Source organism: Pygocentrus nattereri, chromosome 14 (assembly GCF_015220715.1).
Source record: "Pygocentrus nattereri isolate fPygNat1 chromosome 14, fPygNat1.pri, whole genome shotgun sequence".
NCBI classification, from domain to species: domain Eukaryota; kingdom Metazoa; phylum Chordata; class Actinopteri; order Characiformes; family Serrasalmidae; genus Pygocentrus; species Pygocentrus nattereri.
Window position 1 is genome coordinate 9,040,833 of NC_051224.1, and position 13,220 is coordinate 9,054,052.

General features: G+C 39.4%; 1 protein-coding gene across 4 annotated transcripts; it reads left to right on the forward strand.

Moving 5' to 3' along the window:
- Positions 1-702: 702 nt before the first annotated feature.
- Positions 703-9,065, forward strand: LOC108416307 (immunoglobulin lambda-1 light chain-like). 4 transcript variants are annotated; one of them, XM_037545007.1, is made up of 4 exons: positions 703-833; positions 925-1,250; positions 7,962-7,995; positions 8,706-9,065. In XM_037545007.1, exons 1-4 carry the CDS (start codon positions 794-796, stop codon positions 9,026-9,028), a joined length of 723 nt encoding a protein of 240 aa, XP_037400904.1. In that variant the 5' UTR covers positions 703-793; the 3' UTR covers positions 9,029-9,065. The 4 variants fall into 4 exon arrangements, with proteins under 4 accessions (XP_037400904.1, XP_037400907.1, XP_037400906.1 ...); XM_037545010.1 differs by lacking the exon at positions 925-1,250 and adding an exon at positions 4,848-5,167 and having other exon boundaries at positions 755-833; XM_037545009.1 differs by lacking the exons at positions 703-833; positions 925-1,250 and adding exons at positions 4,644-4,756; positions 4,848-5,167.
- The last annotated feature ends 4,155 nt before the right edge of the window (positions 9,066-13,220 follow it).

Genomic DNA, 13,220 nt, shown 5'->3' on the forward strand with positions numbered 1-13,220 from the left:
TATTTCAAAAAACTGAGTAAAAATGTTTTTCCACAATTTTAATCCTTTAGTAAAAATGATGTTTGAATGAATGCTAATGATATTTTAATGAATAACAATTTTCACCCATAATGCTTCATCTTAGCAGGCTCTGTAGAGAGTGTGTGTTAAAGTGAGTGTGAGAGGAGAGACTGTAGGGGGCAGTGAAGGATCAGAGAGAGCTGTACTGACGTGGAGATTTCCCCAAGAGACGATTCAGTCCACTAATCAGTGTGAACCTCCTCTCTCACTCAGGATACACCTGCTGCCCCACTCTGTCATTTCAGCTCTGTGCAAATGAGGACGTTTCTGTTTTTCTCAGTCATTTCAGATAAACAAAGAAATGCAGGACATTAGTGTATTAAAAATGCATCTCCATATAAAATAATGAATTATACTAATTAATTTTAAACAATTCTATGTGAAGAATATTAGTTATAATATATTTGTTTTACTGTGAATGAAACAAAACAAAATTTTAAATATTAAATACTGAAACATGAAGTGCTACAGGAAGGCGTCAAGATGATCAATTTGCTGATGATGAGTTAATAGACTTTAACATGTTTAACAGATATCTGAAGATAATTTATCAATGTATTTTCTAGGATATTAATCTGATGTAGATGGTCTAATATAATGTGTGCTGTTGAGTGACCCCTCCCTCTGCCCCCTCCTGTCTCTCTTATAGCCCATCCCTGCACTCTCTCCTTTATCTGCTCCTCAAGCTGCTCATCTCCTCACTCAGCACAGAGAGTCATCACACACTGACAAGATGCTGCCAGCACTCTGCTCTCTCTTCACTGCTCTCTCATGTAAGATCTCACAACACTGGAGCTCCTCAGCATTCGCCTACATCTAATGTGAGCATCAACAAATGTAACATGGATGCTGCTTTTATTGCAGGTGTCAGTGGTGTGACTGTGGTGACACAGAAGCCTCCTGTTCTCACAGTGACTAAAGGAGAGACGACCACTATGCATTGTAATCTGGGAACTGTTACTAATTATGCAGCTTATTGGTATAAACAGGTTCCAGGAGAAGCTCCACAGCATGTAATAAGACATCATCATAGCTGGAGCTCTCCTAACTATGGATCTGGCTTCTCCTCTCCTAAATTCACATCAACATGTTCATCTAATTCCGACTGTAGTGTGATCATCAGTAATGTGGAGGTAGGAGACTCTGCAGTGTATTACTGTAGCACATGGGACGGCTCTGCTAGTGAAACAGTATCACAGTGAATCACACCATGACAAAAACCTCCTCACTGCTCACAATCACTTCTGCTTTCAAACAGCAGCAAAAACACAGACACTTCAACAACAACCTGCACTGCTGAAGAAATCATGTTGCATTTAATATCATTTATGTTTCACAATTTCACCCTCATCACTTTTGCTAAAGTGGGCCAATAACTAGAGCAGTTAAACAGTAGATTTTTATTTCTGATCTTACAATTTCTTATTTCTTCTCACTAGAAATCCAGCTACTTTATGCTGTTAATTTTCTAAATATAATGATGATTACGGAAGATCAGTTTCAGGCTGGATTCATTATCATAGACCTGATCAGTTATTGAACTGACAGATAAACAGAGTGAGGTTTTCTCTAAACTCTGCCTTCACAATTTCATTAAAGTTACATTAGATCATGTAGATCAGTATCAATATTACATTCTGGTGCTAGAGAGTGACAAATATTGGTGTTCATGTCCTCAAATTAAGCTTCCCTGTCATGCAGCCTCCAGAATCCCTTGTGGAAATGGACTGAATCTCCCAGAATCCTCTGGGAGATCACATGACATCACATGTGACACAATGTCCCTATCAGCGCTCCAGGTCTCCGGAATATTGACGAGCATCACCTGTGTGGTGCACTTAGAATAGTATATAGCCTGGGCTGTAGCTTAGAGACGGTGTGAAGTGTTGATTCACTCTGTGTTGGTTTACTCAGCGGTTTTTCTGTTGTGATATCTTTCGTGTAGGACCTGCTGCTGTTCGTTGTCGGTTTATGCTCTTTCTGCCCTGCTCTTTGGATGTGTTTGCTGCTTCCTCTGATTTTAGATTTGAACTCAGCCTGTTTTTTTAGATCATGTAGATCAGTATCAATATTACATTATGGTGCTAGAGAATGACAAATATCGCTGTTCATGTCCTCAAATTAAGCTTCCCATTATAATTCAATCAATAATAAAACTCAGATCATCATCTGATGCTGATTAAAGAAGTAATTCAATGTTACATCTTTAAGCAGTTTCTCTGCTAGACACTATCAACAGCTCTGCTGTGTGAATGTTTTTACTACATTTGTTGTAAATGATGTGCTTTATTTTATGTCCTCTGAGTGAAAGAACTGGCATCTCCTCCTTTAGTCTGTTCTTTATCTGTTCTTTTATGGTGAGCAGGTGTGGAGGTGTGCTGGGAGAGGATGGTGTGTGAGGGAAGATGCTGGGGTTTCACTCTCAGTTCATTTCTGATCACACCAGCAGACACAGACGTCTAGAACCTTCTTCACACTGACTCCATCATCACTCCATCATTCTCTGCAGCAGCACCCTGTGTGTTATGTGCCTGTGAGTGAGTGTATATTGACTCTCTTTAGCTTTCTTTCTTTTTTATTTCCTATAAGAGCAGATGCAGTAACACCACAGGTATAAATATACAGACATACATTCCAGATCATTAATTAAGTGTCCAGATGTTTGTTCAGCAGGATTTCCTTGAGCTTGTTATTCAGTCACTTGTTCAGTGGACTGAAGACTGGATTTCATATGAGCTCATTCTGGAGTCTATCCCAGCAGTCATTGGGTGGAAGGCAGGAAACACTCTGGACAGGTCACCAGTCCATCACTGGCAGACACACAGACAAATACATCCACACACACACATTCACACCCAGGGGTGATTTAGCATCTCCAGCTGGCCTGACTGCATGTCTGTGGACTGTGGGAGGAAACCCACACAGACACAAGCAGCACATGTAAACTCCACACAGATAGGACCCTGGTCACTGGGAGGATTCTTATTCATTTATTGTTATTTCATGTAAAAAGTTCAGTCCTGATGAGAAATGTTTACACATTCTTCCGTGATTACGGTTTGTCACATCAAAGTTCTGTTTGATGAAAAGTGGATTGACCACTGGCTCTGTAGAGTATAATCGCAGCGTCTCCTCTTGCACCCCTTTATATCACTCACTCTCTTGCTTTAATATTACATTATGCCCTTCAAGTGTAATTTATGGTGGTGATATTTTGGTACTTTGTCTTCACAGATATTAAAACACTGGTAGGTCAGGTCACCTGAGGTCCTTGCAGTGAGCAGAGATGATACTGCCACTTTAAAGTGATATAAACAGGTTCCAGGGAAGTTCTTATTAAATTATTATTAGAGATCTTTAAGATCTGCTTCTGGCTTCTCAACCAATTTATTTTAAAACAAACATCTAATGTACATCATTTAATCATCAGTAATGTGGAGGTAGGAGTCTTTACAGTGTATCACTGCACAACATGGGACGACTCTGCTAAAGGGTGTTAGAATGATTCATATCACGACAAAAACTTCCTCACTGCTCACATTCACTTCTGCTGTCAGACAACAGTGTAAACACAAACATCTCAACAAATCATTTTTACAGTCACTCACTTGTGCTGAAATTCTGCTTACCACTGAACAACATGAGAAATATAAAGTAGCTTCTTCTCTATAGCTAATGACGTGTCCAGCACTTTTGCTGATGTGCGTTGGCTGGTGGACAGAAAGGCGGACAGCAGTGGAGTGACCACTGGCTCTGCAGAGCAGCAGCCCAATAAGAAATTCAGACTGAGCAGCTATTTGACCATCGAGAGATCAGAGTGGGATAAAGATAAAGCCATAACATGTGAAGTGTCTGCTGCCTCAAAAGCCACAACTAAAGAGATTAAGAAGGGGGAATCAATTCTCTGAATGGAATGAAATATATATATGATTAATGCAAGTTTCAGGCATTTTGACAGTCACTACATGCCAAAAGTTAACAATAACTGTATTTTAATCATAGTTTAATCATCACATTATAGTTCCATTAACATAAAAATGTTTCAGGCTAATATAGTAAGACCGCTTTTAATACCACCTGCATTATTTCTATAGTGCATAAATTTGCCATAAACCTGCTTTTTTTTCTTTTGTCATTACTGTAGAACTAAATTCAAGCTCAAAGGCTCTGAGGTGATTATTCAGTGGATAAACACTTTAAAATAGAGCCAATCTGATATTACAAACTGGATCAGACTGTCAGCTCTGATAGTTCAGCACTGACACTGATACCTCACACATTATGAGAGACACAATCAGGAAACACCTGCTGACCAACACTCTGTAATTATAGCTCTATGCAAATGAAGAAATTTCCCCCATCATCTTGAAATTGTAAGAGGGACAAACATTCTAACTTAATGCATTTACTCAAATATTTTATACACACCAAGAAACAATCAAGAAACTGTGGTGACTGAGCATTAATCATTTTGGGAAAGAGAGGATGAGTCTTATTTTATATTAAATCACATCTCATTGGAGTGTGTTGCTGAGTGACCCCTCCCTCTGCCCCCTCCTGTCTCCCTTATAGCCCATCCCTGCACTCTCTCCTTTATCTGCTCCTCAAGCTGCTCATCTCCTCACTCAGCACAGAGAGTCATCACACACTGACAAGATGCTGCCAGCACTCTGCTCTCTCTTCACTGCTCTCTCATGTAAGATCTCACAACACTGGAGCTCCTCAGCATTCGCCTACATCTAATGTGAGCATCAACAAATGTAACATGGATGCTGCTTTTATTGCAGGTGTCAGTGGTGTGACTGTGGTGACACAGAAGCCTCCTGTTCTCACACCCACTAAAGGAGAGACGACCACTATGCACTGTAATCTGGGGACTGTTACTAGTAGTGCTGCACGTTGGTATAAACAGGTTCCAGGAGAAGCTCCACAGTATGTGTTAAGGAATTATCATGGCTGGAGCTCTCCTGAATATGGATCTGGCTTCTCCTCTCCTAAATTCACATCAACACACTCGTCTCAATCAGATTACACTCTGATCATCAGTAATGTGGAGGTAGGAGACTCTGCAGTGTATTACTGTCACACATGGGACAGCTCTGCTGCAGTATCACAGTGAATCACACCATGACAAAAACCTCCTCACTGCTCACACTCACTTCTGCTTTCAGAAAACAGAAGAATAACAAAAACCTCCTGGTCACAAAAGCCTTTTGTAACAGTGAATAATGGAGAAAACATCAAAGTGAATTTTAATCTCAATCAGATTACACATTAATCATTAATAATGTGAAAGCAGGAGACTTTGCTAAATAAGTTTTTCATCCTTGCTTTCACATGTAATTCCTAAAGGTTTAAATCAGGAACTTTCTGCTGTTTGTGTTGCGCTCAGAGCAGTTTGATTACACAACACTGTAACAAATTCAGCAACAGAGTGATGTTTTGAACTTCACACCACAAATAATAAATAAGATGTGGATAAAACGTGCAGAAGGTTCCGTACAGTGTGAGGAGATACAACATCCTGCACACCATCATAAAAAAACAGCTACAGAAAAATACACACCAACTGCACTGAAGACAATAATAGAATAACCTGATCAGATGAAGATCATTTTAGATTAGATAGTATTTTAACAAATATTGCTCATCTTTATTTCATTATGTTTTTAGGACCTGATGTCATCATCAGAAAACATCTGTTACTCTCCTGTATTTACTGTGCAACCAATTAGAAAGAGTTTTATCATTTTTGTAAACCTGCTTCTGGTCTTGATTGTTAAGGTTTATTCCTCTCGTTATATTTCTAGTTATTAGTTCACTGGAATGGTACCTTCAAGGCTAAATACTAAATACAGTTAGTAAACATAAATGTACCACATTATGTTAGTTATATCTTTGTAGATTCCATTTAGCCCAATCAACTCCGTCTTGTCTCCAGGCTCTTTGTGTATTTTTTCTATTTTAAAATGTTATATAATTTTAGCAATATTTTATCATTATAAAATTACTGATGCCCTTTTCCTCTGAGAATGTGAACGTACTGTACCTTTAAACATTGTTTAATGTACACAACTGAATATTATGAACATTGATGTATCTTTTAGGATACATGTACATTGTTTGTACCTCTGTGAACAAAACAGTGCTTATAAAGTACCTTTGGTTCAGTCAGTGGAGAATAAAAGGAGAAGCAAAATAAACTCAGCAGGTCAAAACATTCATACAAACTCACATAGTCTCACATGCAAAGGCTTAAATAAGGCAAAATCTTGATAATGAGGGAAAGAGAGAGAGAGAGAGAGAGAGAGAGAGAGAGGGAGAGAGAGAGAACAGGTGTCTTTCCCATCTAACACAGACCTGGTCAAAGCAGTTTTACCTACATGAAATTTATTTTTAAATCAAACATAATTAAATACACGACTTCTGATCTGCTATATTAAAATCAATGCTCTCATTATCTTCTACAATTGGTCATGAAGGCTTATCAAAACTTAATTGCACTGACTAGATAAAAGAACATTGGATGACATTAATCATCACAGACAATGGAGCTCCGTCACTCTAACACCTGTTTTTCGGCTCTTAGTCCCTGAATGGTTCCAGTATGTCTGCTAAAACTTGTAATTCAACATTACAATTAAAATCTATTATAATACAGATTTGTAGATGTCGAGAAACAAAACTGAAACAAAACTTTGGTTGCGTAATGTCAGCTGAGTGGATCAAGTTCAGGGCTGCCCCCCATTTTTAAAATATTCAACCTCTTTAAATGGCCAGTACTGGTAGCCAGCCCAAACATCCAACGTCAGAGATTTCATATAAAGCTCTATATTTTGCTCTTGCATTCATTAATATCTGCATAGATTGCACTTTTAATAAAGACAAACTAAATAATTTCAACAGTTTAGTCCACATTCTACACATATTTGTTCTTCAGTCTGTTAGATAAGATCGTGTAACTGACATACTGTCTAAAAACAAAGTCTGAGCTGATTGGCTGGTTAGAGATCCAGGCTCCTCCCTCAGCTCCTTATGAAAGCTTCCTCCACTCTCTCCTCTCTTCATCCTCCACTCCATTCATCACTCTGCTGATCACACAGACAACATGCTGCCAACCCTCTGTGCTCTCCTCCCTGCTCTGACATGTAAGATCTCTCTTCCTGCTTTTCTCTGTACATTGATGAGATCTGTTTGATTAGGATTGTGTTTAAAGTGATGTTGATGCTCATGAACTCCAATGTTGCTTTATGTTTTAGGGGTCAGTTCACAGAAAGTTCTGACACAAAGCCCTTCAGTACTAACTGACCAGGGCAGAACTGTCAGCCTGGATTGTAACATTGCAAAAGATGAAAACTACGTCTCCTGGTATAAACAGATTCCACAAACAGCTCCTCAGTTTGTGTTGAGCTTTTATTATTCTCTCAGCTCTCCTAATCTTTATGGAGATAATTTTCCATCTTCACGCTTCACATCTAAAGCCTCTTCGAGTATCGACTACCAGTTAATAATCAGTAATGTGGAGGTAGGAGACGCTGCAGTGTATTACTGTGGAACATGGGACAGCTCTGCAAGCGGAGGAGTATCACAGTGAATGAGACCATGACAAAAACCTCCTCACTGCTCACCTTCACTTCTCCATTTCATTCAGCTCAGTTCTTACCTGGAGCAGAAAAGCTGAGTTATAGCTGCAGTTCTCTTGAGCAGGACGTGTGAAGAAATCACAGGATAACAGAGATGTGGAATTCCCAGAGACTGGAATGGGACGTGGAAGGACTCAGTGCTGATCATAGACAGTAGAAGTGAGAGCTGAAGTCTGGAGGACGTTTCAGTTCCGCTACTTTCACTTCTGAAACTGAGGAGGTTTTTGTACGGGTGAGGATATGAAATGAAGCACTGTGGTATTCGGCCAAGGAACAAAGCTGATCGTCACTGGTAAGAAACCTCTCTCTTCTTCTACATTACACTTCTTTAATGTCTGAAACTCATCTTTTAGAAAGAAACGATTACATTGTAGCTTTGAATAAGGATTTTCTTGTTTTTCATTGTTCATCTAAAATTTCAGTATTAACAGTATTAATTTCAACAGCAGTCATATAAAAATTCTGATCAGTTACCAATGAATGCATTTGTATTAAATCATGTTTGTTTTTCTCTGTTCTGTTTTTTTTATGCCTGAGTAAAATGCAATTGTGAAAAATGACATAATATTAGATAATTAATATTTAACATAATACATCAGTCATGATCAGTCATTAGTCACATTTTATTCTATATGTACATAATTACATAAATAAATCTTTTTTATATATTTTTATATATATTTTATATATTTTTTTAATATTTACTTATTTTAATTACTTGATTAATTGATGAAAGATGATGTATTTATCTTCATGTTTCTCACTGTAACTCTGAGTCATCTGTAAAATTAAATGTACAGTCACTGAGAGAAAGTTGTGTTTATTTGAAATTGAAAGTTTAATTTGCTCCATGTTTCTTTATAAAAGCTGGTGTTTGTTCTAATATCACAGAAATTTCATTGATTAGACATGTTCAGTTTGCTGTTAAACATATTTAAACTTTCTCATGGTGTCATTATTTGTGTTTTATTAAGTGAATAATTTTCCTGTTTCTCTAATCAGACTCTGCTGTCCCGGCTGATGTTCTGACCATCTTCCCTCCATCCAGTGAAGAGCTGAAGTCTAACAAAGCCACTCTAGTGTGTTTGGCCAGTGACATGTTCAGTGCTTTTGCTGATGTGCATTGGCTGTTAGGCGGAAAGGCGGTCAGCAGTGGAGTGACCACTGGCTCTGCAGCACAGCAGGCCAATAAGAAATTCAGACTGAGCAGCTATTTGACCATCGAGAGATCAGAGTGGGATAAAGATAAAGCCATAACATGTGAAGTGTCTGCTGCCTCAAAAGCCACAACTAAAGAGATTAAGAAGTCTGAATGCAGCGACTGAACCGGATCACATCTGATACTTTTTCATTCTTTTCCTGCAAACTAACACCTGCTACTTGGCAGAGCTTCATAGAAACAGTAGTTTAATGTGTAGTGAAAGCTGATTTCATTAACAACAACTAGATTTTTACTATTTTTACTAACAACCATTTTACTATTTATTTATTTAGTTCTTTTTACTTTTATTTAACTTTCTTTTTTTCTTAATCAGTTAAGTTTTATGTAGTATCTGTCGTGTTGTTATCATCTGCTTACACTCAACTCAGTTCAGGACAGTGGTGTTTTTCCTGCTCGTTTTGGGAGTTTTCATTGTGTTCACGCTGGGGGAGCACGAGTGCAGTCACGGCTCTATTGTTTACACCAGGGAACAGCTTAGCGCTTAGACTATAAACCCGTTCTTCCCTCAGTCATCATGGGGAATGTAAGATTGCTCTCCAATAAAGTGGAAGAGTTAGCAGTGCTGACACAACACCAGCGGGAATGCCGGCAGTGCAGCCTGCTGTTGTGTACAGAGTCGTGGCTAACTGAGCTAACCCCGGATGCTACCATCGCACTGGAGGGCTTCCAAATTCGGCAGGCAGACAGGACAAAGGAAAGCGGTTAGAGGAAAGGAGGGGGACTGGCCGTATACATAAACGACAAATGGTGCAATCCAAGACACATTACTGTTAAAGAACAGATCTACAGCAGAGATGTTGAACTGTTAGCCATTAGCATGCGGCCGTACTATCTACCACGTGATTTCTCGCATGTTCTCATGATAACTGCATACATTCCTCCATCCGCTGACGCGTGCATGGCATGTGACGTCATCCACTCAGTCACAAGCAAACTCCAAACACAGCATCCACAAGCTCTCATCCTCATTTCTGGGGATTTCAATCATGGTTCCCTGTCCTTCACACTTCCCAACTTCAAACAGTATGTGACTTGTAACACAAGAGACAATAAAACACTGGACCTGTTTTATGCAAACACCAAAGATGCATATAAGACATCACACCTCCCACCCTTGGGCAAATCAGACCACATTCTGGTACATCTCCTGCCTGTCTACAAACCCATTGTTCACAGGTGTCCTGTCAACACAAGACAGGTGAGAATTTGGTTGGATGGGGCCTATGAGGCTCTGAAGGACTGCTTTGAAACAACAGATTGGGAGGTTCTCTGTGACCCACATAGTGAAAATGTTGATGGTGTCACTGATTGCATCACAGACTACATACATTTCTGTGTGGAGAACACTGTACCTACCAAGACTGTACAGTGTTTTTCCAATAACAAGCCCTGGGTTACCCCAGATCTGAAGGCCCTTCTGGAAGAAAAGAAGAGGGCATTTAAATCTGGAAACTATGAGGAAATGAGGAGAGTACAGAAGGAGCTGCGGAGGAAAATCAGGGAGGGCAAAGACCAGTACAGGATGAGAATGGAAGGCCAGATGCAACAAAACAATGCAATTGGAGTTTGGAGGGGTCTTAAAACCATCTCAAGTTTTAAGGAGTCCAACAGGCAGCTTGTAGGAAACCTGCAATGGGCAAATGACCTCAATTCCTTCTTCAACAGATTTGATCTGGTAGCTGACCATCCCTCAGCCCAGCTTACACCCCTGTTTCAGCTCCCAGCATTCAGCCCTGTGCTCCTCTGCCCCTAACCAAAGAACAGGTGAGGAGGGAACTGAGGAAGATGAAGGTGAATAATAACTTACCTACTCCACAGATCCCTCGCTCATCTTGAAAAGGTGGGAAGCACTGTTAGAATCATGTTCTTTGATCTATCAAGTGCATTCAGCACCATCAAGCCCACTCTACTAGGGAACAAGATGGAGAGAGCATGGGTGGATCGCCATCTCATCACATGGACTATGGACTACCTCACAAACAGATCGCAGTATGTGCGACTTAAGGACTGTGTATCAGAAACACTACTCTGCAGCACAGGGGCCCCACAGGGAACAGTCCTGGCCCCATTCTTCTTCACCCTCTACACTGCGGACTTCACCCACAACACAAATTCTCTGATGACTCTGCCATCCTTGGCTACATCTCAGACGACGATGAAAGGGAACACAGAGAAGTTAGAAGGAATTTTGTGGACTGGTGCCAGCAGAACTGCCTCCAGATCAACACGGCAGGAAAAGAGAGATACAGCCCCACTGCTGTTTGGCTCTACAATCAGAACGTCCCCAAGCAGAGACTCAGACACTCCATGTCATGTGGATTCACACCTCAGTCTATCATAGTGCACTCTATCACGAACACACCACATAGACGTATATCATATCCTACCTATAATTATTGTGCAATATCTGCTGCTGACAGAATGGTACAAGTGCAATACATACACACATTCTGTGCAATATCTGTAATTATTACTGTGCAATATCTACAATTTCTATGCAATATCCAGTCATTACGTGCTCAGAAATGTGCAATAGCCATAGAACTGCATGTGTAAATTGTAAATTTGAATAGTTTCCTAATTCTATTTTTATTCTTTTATATTTTTCTGTTAACAGACGCCTTTTTATTTATTTATTTCTATAGTATATTGTATATTTTGTATGATGCACATCTTTGTCTACTTTCTGCTCTTTATCTGCTTACTGTGCGTTCTGCTGTAATAATGTAAATTTCCCAAAGTGGGATAATAAAAGTCTAGCTTATCTTAGATCATCTCCTGCTTATGGATTCATTTGACTTTTATGTTTATGAATAAAGCTGTTTGATTAAGTTTAATAAAATGCATAACTGAAAAAAGTTTGTTGTCCATTTCTCGTGGTGATGGGGAAACAGTATAATGTTCTAGACATTAAATCAGAGAGACGTCAGCACAGAACCAGCATGATGAAAGAATCCGTAAAGAATAAGAGTGAGAACGACTAAAAGAGTGAAACAGGTTTATACAGCATTATAAAATGATCAGATGTTATTCTGGCTGTATAGTGAACAGAGCTTTGGAGACTCAGTTATAAGGAGATGTTGTGATATCTATGGTCACTGATGACACCACTGAGAATGTAAAAGGATTATCTAAAGCAGATCAGAGTCAGTGACCACTGTTCAGACAAGTGCAGTAAAGAGAGGGAATTCTAATGGAATTCTGTGAGAGACTCAGATCTTGAGGCTTAAACTAAACTGAACAAGAGCTAAAAGACTGAAGTTCAGATCAAACCACTGTGGAGCTTTTACTGAAGTTTTACTGCCACTGTCAACAGATACACTAAAATATGAGAGAAAGTGAAGGAGCTCAGAGAGATGTGTGTGTGTGAGTGAGGAGATTTCTCAAAGGAAATGGTTCAGATGGAAATCTACAGACAGCAGGAAGAGATAAAGGTGGAAAATGACGCCTACAGAATGATGAACAGATGACGAGGCTGATTAGTGGAAGGTGTTTCAGACTAAATTACAGTGAGATATTGTATGTTTACCATCAGTGTTGATGCCACTGAAAATGTATGTGATTAATTTAAAACATATCAGAGTTTCTGATCGATGTGCATTTAGTTGTAACAAAAGGAGTGAATGAACACGGCCTCACATGGAGGGTGGAATAAAGTGGATGTGGAGCGGGATTTGGGAATGTTGTGAAGAGTGAACTTCAGCAGGAGAGAGGATCACTCAGTAGTGTGAGAAGACCAGAGTTTGATGAGTTTCAGTGACATTTTGGTGGATTTGTACTTTTCTGGGTATTTTCAAGTGAAAAATCTTTTAGTTGCACTGACATGTTAGTCTATAAAGAAGTTCAGTTGTTTCTAAGATCTACTTTAGTCCTTCACACATTGTTCCTCATTTCTTTTTGATTTTAATTTCTTTCTGTTCTGTTGGTGAGAGTTTTTGCTCTGCTGTGCTGTTACTCGCATTTCTAAAGCTCTTTGAATTTTTTACTGTTCAACTTAATGCTTGAATGATGATGTTTTAATTAATCAAATTAATTAATCAAATTAATTTTTTATCTCCTGCTTTCTCTCACAGTCAGACTCTGTAGAGAGAGAGAGAGAGAGAGAGAGAGAGAGAGTGTGTGTGTGTGTGTGTGTGTGTGTGTGTGTGTGTGTGTGTGTGTGTGTGTGTGTGTGTGTGTGTGTGTGTGTGTGTGTGCGTGTGTGTTAAAGTGAGTGTGAAAGGAGAGACGGTGAAGGTGGCAGTGAAGGATCAGAGAGAGCTGCACTGACGTGGAGATTTCCCCAAGAGACGATT

Coding starts and splice junctions, on each gene's coding strand:
- LOC108416307 (XM_037545007.1), top strand. CDS start 794: ATGCTGCCAGCACTCTGCTCTCTCTTCACTGCTCTCTCAT. Junction 834..924: donor TCTCTTCACTGCTCTCTCAT/GTAAGATCTCAC, acceptor CTTTTATTGCAG/GTGTCAGTGGTGTGACTGTG. Junction 1,251..7,961: donor ACGGCTCTGCTAGTGAAACA/GTATCACAGTGA, acceptor TGAAGCACTGTG/GTATTCGGCCAAGGAACAAA.